This window comes from Tachypleus tridentatus, chromosome 2 (assembly GCF_004210375.1).
Source record: "Tachypleus tridentatus isolate NWPU-2018 chromosome 2, ASM421037v1, whole genome shotgun sequence".
Taxonomy (NCBI): Eukaryota; Metazoa; Arthropoda; class Merostomata; order Xiphosura; family Limulidae; genus Tachypleus; species Tachypleus tridentatus.
The window spans coordinates 64,074,749-64,093,553 of record NC_134826.1 but is presented as its reverse complement, the minus strand read 5'-3'; the positions used below and the strand labels follow the sequence as shown (position 1 = coordinate 64,093,553).

The following is an 18,805-nucleotide window of genomic DNA, read 5'->3' as shown; positions in this document are numbered from 1 at the left end:
GTTGAGGTGAAGGAACATACGTGAATGGACGGTTGCGAGAAGAGCTGAGGAAGGCACAAGAGGATTTGTTTGTTTTGGAATTTCGCACAAAGCTACTCGAGGGCTATCTGTGCTAGCCGTCCCTAATTTAGCAGTGTAAGACCATAGGGAAGGCAGCTAGTCATCACCACCCACCGCCAACTCTTGGGCTACTCTTTTACCAACGAATAGTGGGATTGACCGTCACATTATAACGCCCCCACGGCTGGGAGGGCGAGCATGTTTGGCGCGACTCGGGCGCGAACCCGCGATCCTCAGATTACGAAGTGCACGCCTTAACGCGGGCACAAGAGGAAATACTTCAGAAATTCAAAAACAAACAAAATCACTGTATGTATGTATGTATGTATGTTAGAGGAAACGTTAATTACAGTAGGGTGTTTTATATTAAATAAATGGCTACAATTTTAAGTGTTTCAAAATACATTTATTTATAAGTTTTTATTTCTTGTTGAGTAATACACATTTGGCATTTCCTGTTGGAATACAAGTAATTTTAAACAGTTTTGCTTGGGAACTCAGACCACAGGATATACCTATATCTGGAGATAATCGCAAAAATAGTGATGTTACCAACTCTGAGGAACAAGTTTGCCATTGCCATAGGAACTGGCGTTCGCGTAGTGTTTCAGTAGCTGAGGTGAAGGAACATGCTTATGGACGGTTGCGAGAATAGCTGAGGAAGGCACAAGAGGTAATACTCCAGTAAATGTGATGAAATCCATATCAAATGTACATAAAGTTGATAAAGGTAACGTCTATATTACGTTTTTTATTAAAATATTTTGTCCTAAACTTTCTATATGATTAGCGAAATTAATGCAGCTACCATTTATGTAAAGTCAAACCAAATTTCTCTATTTCTGTTGCCTTGAAGAGTTCTAATGTTTATATTCACTGCACAAAGATGACATTTACTCTTTTTAAAGGTTTTGTAGAGGATGTTATACAATAAGGGAAAGTGATTGAAGTGTATATCCAGCTTTTTACAAGTTATTTCAAGTGTGGAAGCTGAGAAATCTTTATAATAGTGGTGATAGTTTTTCTTAAGATCTGTTTTTGTGGAGGTGTTTGATCTGTATGTAAAAATCTTAAACTTCAAAACTAAATCCCATGACCTTCATAAGGTTTAATAAAACTTCAGGTTGACCAAAAGTTAGAGACTCTAAGTGTTAATTTTCCAAAGGATTTTTGATACCTGATAAATTCATAACAGTTGTTAAAAGTACAATGTGACCTGTATTAAGAAGAAGAAAGGAGGTTTGGAAACTATCTGGAAATCTTCATAGTTGAAGGAAAAGTCTTAAACTAAAATTAACATGTAAATAAATCTTTGGAAACGAGTGGGAGGTTTATCAAAGTGCATGTCAAAAATTTTTCACAGGGATACATTCAAAGTCTTATTAGATTTTATCATGAGTGTAAAGCAATAGAATAGCATTAAAAGTAGAGTGTAATTCAATTTTTATATTATCCAAAATTTAATCTGAAGAGGAAATATTTAAATCAAATCTCAAACTTCACTTCCTTGTGCCACGTGTTCTGAATTCTTTTTAGGTTTTGTTTTTTCCCTTATAAGGGCTTCAAATTTCCACCAATAAGATACACCAACTACACAAATTGATGGGCCAAAATATAAAATAGGAACCTCCCACCTTCTTCATTTTCTGAAATATCTCTGAATTTACCATATCCACCACAAACTTCTCCAAACTGTCCATGTTCATGAAATCACTTCTTTGCTCATGTCCACTTGTCATTAGTGCATGCTTGTAACCAATAGAAAGTTCACTTTGTAAAAGACATTACTGTGACTACAGTTTTAGTTTCTGTGGTAAAATTCACTATTTATGAAGTTGATCTTGATATGTGCAAACTGAAATTGGTTCTATGAGGAGTTATAATTTTTGACCTATTTATAGTTTAGTTAGAAAGCTAAGTAAATTATAATAATTTTGGAACATTCTTTTTTCTTGCTTAAAGTCTTACCTGTGTTCTAAAATGCATATTCTAAAACTGTGCAAATTACCTTTTGGACAACAAACACAGAAAAAAAAAAACTTATTAAAGTAGGCACCTACGGAGGGCAAACCAACAGAGTGCTCAGATAAATGCGTAATTACTCATTGTTTTATGCATATTTTTAAGAAAAGTAAATAAAATATAATAATAAAAGAATTTAATACTTATACAAGAAAAGTTAACAAGTTAAATGAAAATATATTTAGTGATCCTTAAGGAATATGTGTAATCAGACATTTTTATATGAAATTATTGATAAATAGCAATTGAAAATAAATTCACGTATTGAATGAAAACTTTTTGTAGCATAATTTTAAATATAAATAGGTGAAATCGACATGTTTAAAAGTTTTAATTTCAACCTGCCAACTTATTCTTCTATATTGCATCCAAGTTTTTCTTCTCATGTCTTGTTGAACAACTCTCTCAGAAGAATCTGAAATAAACTCTGTACTCCTACTGGGTAACATGTTTGTCAGAGGGGTTAGACAAGATTAAAAGAGTGATAAAACATTAAAGTTAAATGAAAGTATTTGTGAAAACTTAAGATGCCTTAGAATCATGAGATATATATATATATAATATAATAATAATATAAAATAATAATATATATATTATATATATAATATATATATATTAGAGTCTGCAGTCATTTCAGAAGAAGAAGTATGTTTGATTTTGCTACATATTTTTTTAACTTTCAATACAGATTATTTTGCTATATGTAGTATCAGAGAAGAGAAGATAAAAGTATGAAGTTATCCAAAGAGAAAAACGAGTTTCATTTTTGTTTGAAGATTTTAGATGTTGTGGAAATAAAATACATGTATGAAACTGTAAAATGAAGTATTTTGGTTCTTAGTGTAAAAATCACCCTTCTCTCAGACTAAAGTCAATCATGGTTTTTTTAATTTCACAGATATGTCTTTGATAAAAATATTTTATTTTAAAAGATCAGATTTTTATTATATGGAAATGACACATAATGTTTATGACAAGTTCACCAAACTTTATGAAGTCAACTTATTATATTAAGGTCTTACTTAATAGTTGTGGTTACAACTTTGGCCAAAATGACTAAGTCATTAATTTTCAGCTCCATTTTTGAAAAGGTCTTTTTGTTGTGACCAGTTTCCGTGAGTATCCTATAATTCCTCTGCCTTTTTAGATGAGGATTTTTAGCCTAATTTTCAGAAAGTCTTTGAGGTCCATCATCACAAGAGAGAAATCCAAACATTGGATATATGTAAGTTGTGGATGAATTGGTGGGAATAATTCATAAACTTGCTTAGGAAGAAGATTTAATGGTAAGAAAAACAAAAAAACGAATAAACAGAAAATTTCACAACTGTGAAAAATGTGGCCAGTGGTTAGGAAGTTGCAAGTTCTTTATTTTTGTGATTTGGGTAATTTCTCGAATAGTAGTGTTTGTGAATTTGCTGATAATGTTACAATTTTGGAAAGAGGTGAATCTAATGATAATATTTTTTTATATATGAAAGTGATAATCATAGTCAACAGGCTATAACATTGGAAAGTGAATTTTAATATTGAAACTTATAATTTTGAAATTTAAAAGTTTTTAAAGAGTTTTGAGTTGTTGAGAAATGTATGTTGTGAAAGAAAAGAAAAGTTTTAGATGCGAATTTTGATAAAATATCCAAAGATCTTTGACTGTTTAGGATTAATCGAAAGAGTAAATAATATTAATTTTATACACACAGAAACACAAAAAAGCAACTATCCTAGCCTCATGCAAGGCTGCAGATTGCTTGTTGTGAAATTGAGTGATTATTGGAACTTGCTGATCCATTAATCATGAAGTTTATTAATTGATTATTTTCACAATAGTCAAAAACAGTAACAACTAGAAACACTTTCAGTTAGTTGATTATTTTTCACATTAATCAACATAATGAAAATTCCTGTTGATGGTTTTATCTGATCCTAATTAACTTAATCAATATGTATAGATAATTTATTGCACTCCTGAAGCCCGTATTGTTAGTAAAACAAAATTGAGTAAATGTCAACTTTCCATATTTTTGAATGGTTAATATTTTATTTTTTGAAAATATAAAGAGGATAAACCTTTTTATACTTCTATTTAATGAACAGTGTCATACATCACATGTAAATGAATTGAACTGTGAGAGAAAAACAATTGTGTATTTATATTGTGTATGTAGGCATATGCTATTATTAGTAACAATAATAACCTATAAATCAGAATCCATGTTTCTTGTATATAATACTTAGTCTTTATACTTATCTATTCAGCATTGTTAAATTTTTATCCTTATCATTGCATTTCATTTAATAAAGGAACTCAACCTGAAAGATGAAGAAGTTGCTCGTCTCAGCCAGATCAGGGATGAAGTTGGGGCAGAGCTCAAGGAACTGACTGCCAGCCTCTTTGAAGTAAGTCTATTGAAGTTTCACTTTTCATTATCGTTACATTGAATGAAGTATGATTTGTGTAAAATGAATAAAATTTTCTGCTGAGGAAAAAGAAACATAATATCTGTAGCTTTTGTCTCATTCAATGAACATTCTGCATTCTGAAGCTACATGGCAACTAACTGCTTAGAAAAAAATGTTATGAAACTAAGTACATAATGAAATTATCATTGAGTAATGAGTTACCCAGTGTTTTTTATTTTCATCACAGATTTAAAAACACATATGTTCCATGTTATTTTCTAAATAATAACTTGTCATTCATCATGTTAGGTAACATCAAATCACAATTGTATTTTTTTATTTTCATTTTTTCAAGGACATTCACTGAAAATGTGTAAATATTAGATAAACATAATCCAGTGAAAATTATGAACATGGAAACTTGAACCAACTAAAGTTAAATTTGTTGAAACTATCAATGCTAAGCATTTTGAATCAACAGAAACAAAAACTGTTTTCTGTGCCATCTGTTGTCTAAAGTATAGTTGGAAGAAACCTAAGCAGATAAAATATTTACTACTAAATAATTTGTTTCAGTTTTTCAGTAAAAGTTGTTTATGGTGTATGAGAATGTTCATTTACTTACTAGATATATTGCACAGAGAAGAATATAAAGTGTATTGATTTTAAAATGACCAAATAAGGAAACGGTTATTTAAACTTATGCAAACTGTTGTAGACATGCAGAAGTTGAGAAATGCACATATTTTCAAATATATTTATATATATTTTTACTTCTGAAAATAATTCTTTTGCAACTTATTGTATATCCAAATGTTTGTATTTTTAGTGAGTTAACCATCGAATTCCCGTCTTGTTTTTATACCATTGACCGCTGGTGAGGTCTGCTTTTTGTAGTGTGTTGATTCATTTTATTTGGGGTCTGCTAAAATATTCAGTATAAAAATCACTCGTTTTTCTGTGTAAAGTACATAGATTCGTAGAGAAACTGAGTGACAATTAAACGAACCAATTGCATTATTAATGGCATTTATGGTTAAGCCTTTCTAGATCATAAAAATGTCATTGATTTACCTCTGTTTTCCTTCTCACTGTGCAAATACTTAACCATATTAAATTAAATTTAGTACACACTTATTAATAAATATCAAATTTTTGATTTTGAATAGTTGTAAAATTTGGCTATTTTTATAATTTTATATGTTGAAAATTTTCAGAAAATTTGTTGTGAAAAAAACAAAACATAAATATGCTTCATTTCCAATTACTTGTTTCTATTATTAATCAGAAAGTTTCCTGTTTTTCATCTGGGTAGTTGTAACTTGAGTTGTGTTCATTAACATATTTCTTTTATAACACTTTACTCATTCCAGCAGGCATCACAGGCATATTTACACAGTGTTCATAAATTACTTATTTTGAGCTTAAATAGAACCATTATTAATAACTGCACAAGAAATAACTTAAATTTTGTGTGCATATTAATTTGTTCTTTGGGTTTATGATAATTTAAAATTAAATATAATATGTATATTTATTAACTGATTACTGCTCATGACTAATTATAGTTTACTAAGTTATAATATATTAAGAATACAAAAAATGATACAGTTCTGGTTATAACTAAATTTACATATTAAACAACGTGTTAAATGTGTTCGTACATTCGTAGATGTTGATCATCAATGAAAGCTATATTGAACACTTACCATGATGGGGACCATGTTTACAAATTCTGTAATGATCAATTAATTAGTAATTAATTAATAAAAAAACATTCACATTAATTTTAATGTCATCATAAATCCTGTAGTCAAATTGGTGGTACACATATGAAGTTTTTTTAGTTAATAATGTTTAATATTAATGGTTTTATTAAAGATGAAAATATGGAATTTATTTCTGGAACATCCTGTTCAGACAAAGTTTCATTAAGTTATAAATGTTTTGTATTTTTAAATACTTTGAATTTAAGTCTATGTAGAAAAAATTATTGAATATATAAATTTAATTGTTCCTTCTGTTTAATTATCCAAATGTAGCATTCAAATAGAAGCACAGACCTCCTCCATTTACATTATGCAAGTTTTAAAACTATTTAAAATTTTTAATGCAGTAAATTTAATGGATTATTTTAACCTATACATTCTCTTTTACAAATATCATGTTTCTTTAATAAACTATTGTATGTCTGTGTAAATAAACTTGGCATTAACAGTCAGTTTTCGATTCAGATTTACATATTACCTAACCTAGGGTTTGTCCCTTTCAGAATTTTCTAATACCAAAAATAGGTTACTACAGTTTTCAACTAATTAGAAACACAAATTATGGACAATTACAAATAAGAATACAAAAGTTAATCTTGTTAGAGATGCCTTTCCTCTCTTCATTGATTTTCAGGATTATTTGCTAATTACCTTTACTTGGCTTATGGGCATATTTATAATCATCAGAGAAAGTAGTTTCTTCTTTACACAAGTCTTACAAGTTATATTGTTAAGTTTTCACATCATAAACTGTAAGTCAGTGCACTTGATTGACTTGAATTCATCATATTTTGTTGCTCTGAATGCTAAGTGTTTTAATATATCTTATCTAGAAAGTTGGGTAAATCATATTAGCGTTAGAAGAAACATTCTGTTCCACTGATTTTTGTATTTTGTATGTTAAAATGGGTATTTTAAAGTTGTGTTTTTTTACACCAAAATGTGTGGTACTCAATGAGGCTTAGAGTAAAACGTCTTAATTTTACATGAGTTCAAGTTAGCCAGAGTCAGTGGAACTGTTTAGTTTGCTGTTATGTTTTTATGTGTTGAGTGCTGAAATAATTTAAACTTTTTATAGCTTATTTAGAAAGTTGGGTAAATCATGTTAGGTTTTGAATATTCTATCGTGTTGTGACTAATATATTTTGCTGGTTTAAAATGTATTTGAAAGCTATTTCGATTTTTTTGGACACCCATATTTGTGAGATTCAATGAAACTTGCTGTAAAATTGCTTCAGTTTTTTCACTTGAGTACAAATAACTAATCATGCAGAAGGTGTTACAGAATTCTTGGTTTTGTGTGTATATTTTATTTATTGTTATACGATTTAACAAAGGTCACCAAAATATAAAAATTAGGAACCAATAAATAAAACATTTAAAGTTTCTGAAATTATGTCTGACTATTTATTTAACATTCACATGGAAAATAGCCAATGGCGTTTTGCTGTAATTTATCACTTTTGACACAGTAACTTCTGCTTCAAAACATACAGCAGTAAAGTCATAAAACTAAGAACAAATCAGTCATGAAAAGGTTAAACATAAAATCTGTTAAGAAAATTTAAAACTTTTTTTTTATGAACACTGTAAGTTTTGCAAGGCTAAAAATGGGGTTACTCATTTTTTTAATGTTTCTCAACTTTTCTGATGTTCAAGATGCTCTGATGTTCGGGCTTAAAACTTGTTGACTGAAAAGGGGACACCAGTCAGCAACACCCAGCACCTACATCGCCATCATTAACCAAATATTGAGATCAACTGTTATTTTTATGATGCAATCACAGACAAAGTCAGTAGTATGTTTAGTTGGCATTTCATGGTCTGAATTTTGGACCTTCTGAACCATTAATGATTGGGCCATACCCAGACATAAGATCATATACTTATAGCTTCAGTATCTTTTTAATGTTTTAGTCTTTTGCTTCAGTTTCTTACCTGTGATAAAATTTGACCTTCATTTTTGTTTTGGTTACTTCTTTTTCTGAAGTTTATGGTTTTTACTTTAGTCATTACCAAAGATTTAATAGCATAAGTTGTAGTCCAGTTTATTTCAGCTGTTTGTTTTCGGAATTTTAGTTTATAATATATGTATATATTAAAGAATGAGAAACAGTCTTCGCTTCCCTTACTTTTTAATATACAATGTGTTTTAACTTCTAGAAAATTCAAGTAACACAAGTTGTGGTTATATTGTTGGCTCTTTACTTTAAACTTAAAATTTATTGTTAGAAGTAATTCATAATTATATGGTATTTTAAACAAATTGTGCAAGTATTTTATGAGTTATCATGCTTGTTACTGTTAAACATTAAAATATGCCTTTGTTGTTTTATAGCTTGCAAAAGAGGGTTTAAGATCTATAAAAGGCAACAGTATTGTGATTGAAGAAGTTAATGGCAAGAATCCCTTCTCAAAGTACGTTTAACTTTATATTGATTGATGTTGGTTCGAATAGTGATTGCTTATTGGTCATTTATTGCCACCTGCTATTCTGCTTTGAACTGTTTATTGCAGAGATGCAGTCATTGACATTGCAATGCTCCTAAAAAAAACTGTACAAATCATGGTTACAATGGAATTAAGTTCACTACAGAATGAAATTAATACTTCCACTATTTTACTAAATACGAAGCTTAATCTATTATTTGATTCTCCATTTTTTTTCTGACCCTTTTTAGTTTGGGGGAATTATTTCCCTTCTGTAACTCTGGGTGAGGATGTAACAAAAAGAAGATTGGACCTCACATGGTGGTGAGGTGTGTATATTAGAGGGCGTATGAAACCATAGACATTGCAGTTAATTTTAAACATTGTGTTTCACATGCTGTCCTTGTAATTCAAAACAAGATTGGAGATGGTATTTCCATTCTCATTGAACCCTATAAAGCATATTCATGTTATTCACACTGCCAGTTTCCTTAGATCTAGCTAGCAACTTCTCAACAGCATTATGAATGGCATTTTTCTCTCTGGCAGCAATCCTCCACTGGGATCAACCTTCTCGTGCTTTGACAGCACCATAATCAGTTTCTTATTTGAAATTAAGAAAATCAGCAAATCACCTATGACTCCAGACTTTTCAAATGCACTATATACATAGAGTATTTTGAATTGTCTTTTAATCATCACAACTCCTCAGTGTGGATGCCTGCATGTGGTTAGTGGAACTCCCAGAGAAGGTTCTGTCTTTTGAGTTTACCTCCTCTGGAATCTGAATGTTAACTCACATGTTTACCATGCACGGTGACCCGTGAAGGAGAAGAGATGATCCTGGTGGTTGAGGAATTCAATCCTAACACACAATTTTGTCCTTGAATTCCTGTAGATGGGTGGCCTACCTGGGGTCAGTCGGCTGGTCCTGTTGGGCTAGGGTCAATCAAGTTCCAGTGTTGGGCATTCTCAACAAGTGTTACAGACAATATGTCTGATGCTGGTGTTTGGGTATAATGCTCACAAGACTTTGGTATTGCTGCTGTGTCCTTATTGGGCATTGTAGCACATTTGCTCATTGGGTTTCATGGTGGGAGGGGTCAGTGGGGACAGAATATTTATTTCTTTATTACAGATTCCCCAACACTTCAAAAAAATAATAAAAGAATAAAAAAACAACTAATTTTTGAATAATCATGCACAGACAGCTCTGTTACAAAATCACCACCACAATAAGAAACTATCCCAATATGTTTAATTTTTGCATTATGTCAGACAAATCCTTGAAGCAAATGTCTTCCTTTTTTTTGCAAAAGGGATTAGAGGGGCTTGCTGACCCAGGAAATTTCATTCTGGAGACATTTTACTTCCCATTGAGGTCACTTCCCCTGCTACTTTGAATTCCTTCTGAGGAGTGATTGTTAAGAAGAATTTAAAAAACATTCCTGAGTCAAAGATCCTTGATAACTTTTCCAGTCAAGACGTTTCTGCTTTTTGCCCTATCTCCACTCCTAAGGGTCGAATTATGATGCAGACAAATGTCAGTTTTGACATTTACATTCTGACATTTATTTGCCTTCATCAAGGGAGGTTATCTGAACTGTAAGGTGCAGTCATACATTCTTAACCCTTTAGGATGCTTCCAGTGTCATTGGTTTAGACATCTAAAGACATCTTGTTGTGGTTCTTTGACATGTGCTCATTGTGATGACAAAGACCATGATGCTTCCAAGTGTCTAGTGGCTCCTCACTGCATCAATTGTTGTGGTTCACACTCATCTTATTACTGATTTCACCTTAAGTGGTTAGAGGAGAAGGATGTGTGATGTTTATGTACTGTCCATAATATTTCTTCTCCCAAGGCTTGAAAATTAATAATTCATCTCAATCTCAGACATATGCTGCTGCCTTTTATGGATAAGCAAGTTAAGAATCAATATCTACTCCTTTCTCTCCCCACCATTCTTTTCAGTGCCTGCCCAGGACTACTTCCTTCAGCCTTGGCTTCTTGTGTCTACTCAGGTCCTCCTACTTTTGCCCCAAGATGTAGAACAGAAATTCATTGTTACCCTCAGTCACTAGAATCTGTCTACTGATGGAAACCTACCCACTCAAGCAAGGGCTGAATCAATGTAAATCTATAAACTTTTTCTTAATAAAGAAAAATCATATAGTCATAAAGTAAAAGATTTGCCACTCAGTTCTCTTCCACCTAAGTAAAATCGGTCAATTTGATATAGTGAAACTATCAATTTTTATTCTAATCTGGATGACATTAAGGCCTTGATTGATTCCCATCTTCCTGTGTGTCTTTTCTTACACAAAACATTTGTGAAACCTGCTGGTAAAGTCACCTTTCAGCTGTTTTCTTTATACAAAAGTGACAGGTTGTGTGATGGATAAATGCATGGAGAATTGGCACTGCTGGTTGACCAGCATGTTCCCACCCTTCTAACTATTGTACAATTGCTTTATCTAGGGGTCTCTGTAAAGTCTTAGAGAGGTTGGTTAATATCCATCTTATTTGGTTCCTCAAACCAAATAACTTCCTCTTGCCCTTCGATGTGGATTCCTGTAAGTGGTGAGGGGACATCACAGAGGAGGTAAACTGAAAGTACAGAAATTTCACGTGTTTGCCATGCATTGTGATATGTGAAGGGGAGGAGAGAATCCTGGTGGTTTAGAGGTCTAACTCCAACACATTACTTTGGTCTTGTATTCCTGTAGACGGGCCGTCTTGGGCTGGCCCTTCCAAGATTCCAAGATCAATTGGCTAGTCCATTTGGGCCAGAGTCAACTGAGTACCAGCATAGGACAACCTCAACGGGTTTAGTGGACATTATGTCTGATACTGGTGTTCGGGTATAGTGCTTAGAAAACCCTGGCATTGCTGCAGTGTCCTTATATGGCACTGTAATGCTTCCCCTCATAGAGCTACATGGTGGGTGGGATCATTGGGCACCAAAATATTCTTTTTTTTATTATGGATACCCCTCAAATAACAACAGTAAACAAGCATGACAGCGTAGAGAAAAATTCGACTATTCTCAAGTGACCACACGTTGATGACTCTATATAGTCAAATTCATGACATGAATCTGCACCACAATTTTTAATCATACATTTTGTAACTGAAAAGCCCTTAGAGCAGATGTCTCCATTTTTTATTCAGAAGGGTTTGGAAGGGATTGCTAGCTCTCCTAAACTGGTAAAAAGTTACAGTTTAGGAAATTTTAGTGGAAACATCTTATTCTTAACATTCCAAATTTCTCTTGAAATCAAAGGCCATTGGGAATATACCCATTGAGTTACTCCTCATTCTACTTTGAATTCTTCTGGAGGAGTTATAGTTAAGAGGGATTTAAAGATCATTCCTGAGTCAGAGATTCTCACAGGTTTCAACTACCAAGGTATTACAGCCGTGCACCAAATATTTACTAGTAAAGATAGGATTATGGAGCTGACAAATGTTCTGATATTAACATTTACAACATTACGTTCTCCCACCACAATCAAGGCAGGATATCTGAATTGTAATGTATGACCTTATATTCTTAATCCTGTTAGATATTTTCATTGTCATAAATTTAGTCATTAAAAAACATCTTGCTGTGGTTCCTTGACATATGCCCTTTTCATGGGTAAAGACCATGATGCTTTTGAATGCCAACTGGAACCACATTGCTTTAACTGTAGTGGTCCACATTCTTCCTATTTTACTTCTTGCCTTAAATGGGTAGAAGAGAAACAAGTACAATGTCTAAAGACAATTCACAGTGTTACTTACCCGGAGGCTTGGAAATTACTATTCCCAATTCCATCTCAGAGTTATGCTGCTGTAATCTGTTCCACTACTGAGGTAGGAGTCCAGACAGACCTTTCTGTGCCTCCTACAGAATCCATAACAGTACACCTTAATCTAGTACCATCCAAAATAAAAAAGTTAATGAATCAATATCTACTTCTATCTCTCTCCCTACCACATCTTCCAGTTATTGCCCATGTTCACCTTGTTCAAGCCACGGTGTTTCCATGGGGTCTTCCTCTCTTGACACCCCAAAAATTAAACATTCACTCATCCCCTCAATCACTGGAATGTATGCCTACAAACACTGACCTGTCTACTCGATCCAGAGCAGAATCAATAGAGGGTGATCGACCCACATCCAGTAAAGAAAGGAAAACGTGGTTGCAAGCAGAATGTCTCTTTGCCATATTCTTCTTCAAAATAAATAAAAATGGCCATGCTAATTCAATGAAACTGCTGAGGTTTTCAATCAGATGTGAATGACATCAAGGATTTGATTAACTTCTATCATCCCAAATGTTTTTCTTTGCAGAAAACATTTTTAAAACATACTAATACAGTCACAATTCGACAATACTCCTTATACCGAAATAACAGGTCATGTGTAGGACAAGGACATGAGGGCATAGCACTGTTGGTTGATCAGCATGTGCCTACCAGGTCCTTGACATTGAATATGCTCCTGGTGGCTGTAGCCATCTGTATCTCCTTGGGTTGTACCATCACTGTTTGCTCTCTGTACTTTACCCCTAGAAAAAATTATAATACATCAGACCTTGGTGCCCTCATTGAGCAACTGCCAACCCCCATTTTAATTTCGGGGGATCGTAATGGGCATAATCCCCTCTGGACTGGTTTTAGTATTGATGTGGGGGGTCATGCTATAGAGCATATGCTCCTGAATCACAACCTGTCTCTCTTCAATACTGGCTCTTACACTTATTTTCATGCACCCAGTTAGTCATTTACTGCTACAGATCTTTCTATCTACTCCCCTTTGCTTTTCACTTGCTTTTCTTTGGAGGTTGACGTCAGTCCACGGGGTAGTGATCATTTTCCTATCATATTAAGAGAGTTTGGCCATGGTCAGTGCCACTTGACTTTGTGCCTCAGTGGAAGTTGGACCAGGCCAAGTGTCCGTCTTTCACTGCTCTCTAGGAACTTAATCCTGCCATCCTATGTAAATCATCAATAGATGACTGTGTAGCAGCAGTAACTAACTGTATTGTCCAAACATCGACTTTTTCCCACAGCATCCCCTCCCTTGGTGGAATTCTGCTTGTTCTATAACACGAAAAGCTCAGAAACATGCTTGGGATAAATTTCGTAGATATCCCACAGTTTCAAACTGCATTGCATTTCAGCAAGCCTGTGCACAGGCAGGTTCCACCAGCATCAGAGGACGATTGTAGTTATAGGGATGATCAGCCGAAACTCAAACTTCTGCTTCATTGGTCTTGCAATACATCAGTTGGACCTGATTATATGCATTATGAGATGCTACGCCACTTTTCTTCTGCCTCTCTTACTATTTTCTTGACTGTCTTTAACTGGATATGGCTATTGTACTCCCTATTCTTAAACTTAGAAAAGATCCACAGATTAGTTCAAATAACCGTCCAATTGCTATGACAAGTTGTCTCAGTAAGATCTTAGAGAGGGTCATTGATGCACATCTTGTTTGGTTCCTTGAATCAAACAACCTTCTCTCACCCACTCAGTATGGGTTCCAAAGACAACACTCCACGATAGACAAAGAATACCACCTACAGTTTCTCTGTTCACTGCCGAATTGTATGCCATTTCTCTTGCCCTGAATCATATTGAAACTATGCAATATACGAATTGTACGATCTATTCTGATTTATTTAGCTGTCTATTGGCCCTGACATCATTCCATGTTAGTTACCATCCTATTCTTATCATTATCCAAAACAAACAGGCCCATCTCTCTCTATCATCTACCTCTGTCCAGTTTTTTGATACCAGGTCATGTTGGTATTCATGGGAATGAGCTACCTGACAGAGCAGCAATGTCCATCTGCTCTGGCTCTATCACCACCAAACCTGTTCCATACATGGGCTATGGTCCAGTTATCAAAATCAGACTGTACACCAGTTGGCATTCTACTTGGAGTGAGCAACAAAATAATAAGATTTTTCAAATCAAACCTTCTTTAGCTCTTTGGTCATCTTGTTTCTGTAAAGATCGAAGGGAGGAAGTTGTTTTGGCTAGGCTGTGCATTGGTCACAGTTTTTAACTCACCATTTCCTTTTATCGGATACTAATGCACGAATGTGTGGTCCATGCGGCACTCAGTTCACAATCATACATGTTTTATTATCATGCCTTTGTTACAACCAAGAACAACGATGCCATTTTAAACATATTTTAAGGTGGGTTTGCCCTTGACATCAGGGAATGTTGAAGGTGATATTGCCCACCTCACTCATGTTTTTACATTTTTAAGAGCCATTGGTCTTTTTAACGTAATTTAAGGTTTTTATTGGACTATATACTGTTTTAGCATGATTTCTTTTACACATTTTAATTTTAATTTTGACCTGAACCCGGGACTGGAAAGGCTAACTTCAGGTGACTGACAGCAAGTTTGAACTTAATGCTTCAGTCTTCCCAGAAGATCTTAATTTTACATATTTTACGTATTTTTAATTTCTATATACCATTATAGTATACTACATCTTGTTTGGAACTGATAGCCAAATACATTTGCGCCAATAAACATGAAATACCTACCTACCTAACTTTCTCTTGCCCATCTGGTGTAGTTTCTGTCGATTTTCAAATCTTATGTTGCCCAATAAACACGAGGTTTATTAAGAGGCAGCTTCAGTCTGCCCTCTATTGCTTGTCAGAGTGAACTACAGCAAGCAGTTTTGCCTTTTCTTTGTTCAAAACCATTTGCATGCAGTTTTGCCATCAACAGTGAATATACTCTGATCCTGCTCTCTGTCTTGGTGATGTTATTCTTCCCATAGTCCCTGAGACAATGTTACTGGGGCTCATCTTTGACTGTAAGCTGACTTTCATTCCTCACATTAAACAGCTATGTTTGACACATATGACGGCACTGAACATCTGTGTCCTCTCCTCCATCTATTAGGGAGCAGATAAGTGTTCTGTGCTCATAATCTATCATGTCATTAATTACTCCCAACTGCACTATGGTTCTCTGGTTTTACCAGGATCTTACTCTTGAAGGTGATGGACCCTACTAACCACCTGAGGCTTCAACTCTGCATTGGAGCTTTCCACAATTCTCCAGTCCAGAGTTTGTACACTGAGTCCCACAAACATTCTCTTCACTTCTGCCTTTTGCATCTTTCTTTTCAGTATCCCATTCAACTTCGGTGCTTAACATAGCATCCCATTGGAGTTGTTTCTTCCTTCCTCACTAGGCTATACTCTTTTGGAATAGACTGTGTCATTCTTCCCTTTGGCCTTTATACCCAGGCTGAGTTGGGTGTATCATTGAATGATGTTGTTGTCTCCACTGTTCAACCTATCCCTCTATGGCTTATTACCATCTCCACCTATGACTTTTCTTTGAGCCATCTGAGGAAAGTGGATACTTCTGATTAGAAGTACCACCTTCTTTTGGCCAAACATTGTTTGAACCTTTCTTCCATTCCCATTTATAGTGCAGATAGCCCTGAAGTAGCTTTGCATGAAATTCAAAACAAACCATTCCCATTTATATGGACAATTTAAAATCAGGTGACTCTGTGGGATCTGCCATGATTTGTTTTGGCTCAGTGGTTTCTCACAGGATTCCCTCTATGGTATCTGTGCTCATTGCTGAGTTGTATGCCATTTTTTGTGCCCTGGATAGTGTAGAAGCTATGTAGCACACAGATTGTACTATTTACCATGAATCTTTAATTCCATGCTGACCCTGGAATCACTTACTAGCATTAATTCTCACACTGTTCTCATTGATATTCAACAATGGCTGGCCCATATTTCTTGTATTTTCTAATTTGTATCCACTTTTTCTAGATATTTGGCCACATCTGTATTTATCCAAAAGAGCTATCTTACTGACACCATGGCAAAATCTGTCTGCTCTGGTACCATGAAAGCTGTGCCTGTCACATATTTGAACTATGGTCCTCTATTGAAGGCTTGCCTTTATGCTACTTAGCAGTCTACTTGAACTGAAAAACACTGTAACACGCTTTTTCAGATCAAATGATACCAGTCATTAAAGACTTTAAAAGCTATGTTGTTCTCGTCACCTAAACCAACTACAAAGTCTTAGAAACTTTCTGTGTAATATATTTTAGTTTTAAAATGAAATGAAGTCTGAATCTGTAAAACACTGTCATACTGTTATAATTCAGAAGTGTTTAGATGTGTTTGAACTCCTGTACGTTGAATAACATATCCAGATAATATATTTTAAAATCAATTGAAATGGGATTAAATCTTATTTAAAACATTGATTCAGGGTGTCTGCTATGAAAGTCTTCTATCATCAAAAGTTTGAGTGAGAAAATATTGCTTATTTGTTAAACAGGTCGATAAAATACTCAGATTCAAATGACTAGTAGCGATATACGTTTAGAAAAAAGATAGGAATATTATTTTCTGTACATACTAGATTTCTACTTTACTATTTCAGTGTTTATCTGCACCTTTATCAAAAGACTTGACAATACTTCCAATACAACTGATGAAACTTGACAGACACCTTTTTCAGAAATTACTGATCTTATAGGTGCAGCAAATAGTGTATCATAAACTGAAGAATCATAGGGAGTTGTTTAGAAAAATAATAATGTTTTTAAAATTAGTTTTTAAAGAAATGAATTTTTGTTTTTTTGAAATTTGAACTTGTATGCTGAAATACCAGTGTTTATAAAATAACATTCAGAATAGTGACGTGAAAAAGATATTCAAGTCATTTGCAATTTCGGGTATCTTTGGACTTGGGAGTTACCAAATAGCTCATGGGTAGACAGGTTTGAGATACAGGAATTCATGAGTTTGATAATCTTTATAATTACAATTTGGGAAATGTTTATGAAACAGTTTGGTTTATAATATTTTAATAGGTAAAAAAAACTATGATTTATTCTTTATGTTGAAATTTGAAATATAAAAAATGTGGTATCAAGCATAGTTTTTTTTCCTTTTAAGTTGTACATGAAGCGTACTGTGAAGTCATGAGAAGGAGACACTTGATGGCCGTGACTCATCTTGGCTTGGCTGGCCCATAAAACACATCTTCAGCTCAGCTGTGGTGATGAATAGAAGGTCAATAACATTAAACCTCTTTTTCTGTGGAAGAACAGTACAAGGGAAATTAAGTTGTACTTGTGTTTTTGTGTCAAAAATATTGATGTCTTGGTGTCAAATTGTAAATTAGTAGTTGAGAATCATACAATATATAGATGACATATTTATTTAAATTTTGAAAAAAAGAAAAACTGCTTCAAGTTAAATGGTGCATTTTACAGTAATCTATAGGTTTATTGTCAATATGTTTTCCACTTGTAGTTTAGTTATAAATAAAGGTTCACAATAGCAAGGTTATGATATAGATAGTACAACTAAACTGAAAGTATTTGATTAAATAGTTTCTTTGTTGTATAGAAATACATATAATGGAATGAATATATATTTTATGTATATCAGTATCAGTGGACATATTTAGTTGTTACGCACTGAAGAGAAGACAATTGAACTTTTGTAGTTTTAATTTTTTTGTGCCCAAATCTGTTTTTGTGGTAGCTACTGAAGTTAATTCATTCAAAGGTTATACATACTTTATAAATGAATTATTACTCAAGAAGGCTTTTTTAATACACAAAGTAAGAAAACAGCAGTTATAAAGTTCACTTTGTAATTATATTAAGTATATATATAGTGAGATTTGTAGGAATATTGTGTAGCATGCATAATAAGTTTGTTTTCTTTTTAACTTATTGACACCTCTTTAGTTCGTTCATTGATTTGCCAGTGTATTTAATGTTTGGCTTAACCACCCTTTTATATTTAACTTTCTACGTGTACAAAAAAAAGCTTCAAGAAATAGTTTTCCTACATTTTGTGTACATCAGATAATTTATAGCTTGGTATTACATCAGTTTGAGTTTGTTACCTGAGTAACAGTGTTGTGTTAATGATTGAAAAATCAGTGAATTGTTATTACTTATTAAAGAATTAATACTTCAAGTTGTTAACCTTTACATCTCTTCAACTATTTAGGATTTTAAGTAATTTCTAAATGATAAATATTGAAAACATAGTAAAACTAAAAACCATATTTAATTATGAAGGATT

At 33.4% G+C, this 18,805-nt stretch overlaps 1 protein-coding gene across 1 annotated transcript; it reads left to right on the top strand.

The window, feature by feature from the left end:
• The first annotated feature begins 411 nt into the window (after positions 1-411).
• On the top strand, positions 412-16,661 carry LOC143245515 (uncharacterized). Its single transcript, XM_076491878.1, has 4 exons — positions 412-790; positions 4,387-4,482; positions 8,593-8,672; positions 16,517-16,661. The coding sequence occupies exons 1-4, from the start codon at positions 770-772 to the stop codon at positions 16,659-16,661; spliced, it is 342 nt and encodes a 113-aa protein (XP_076347993.1). The 5' UTR covers positions 412-769.
• Positions 16,662-18,805: the final 2,144 nt, after the last annotated feature.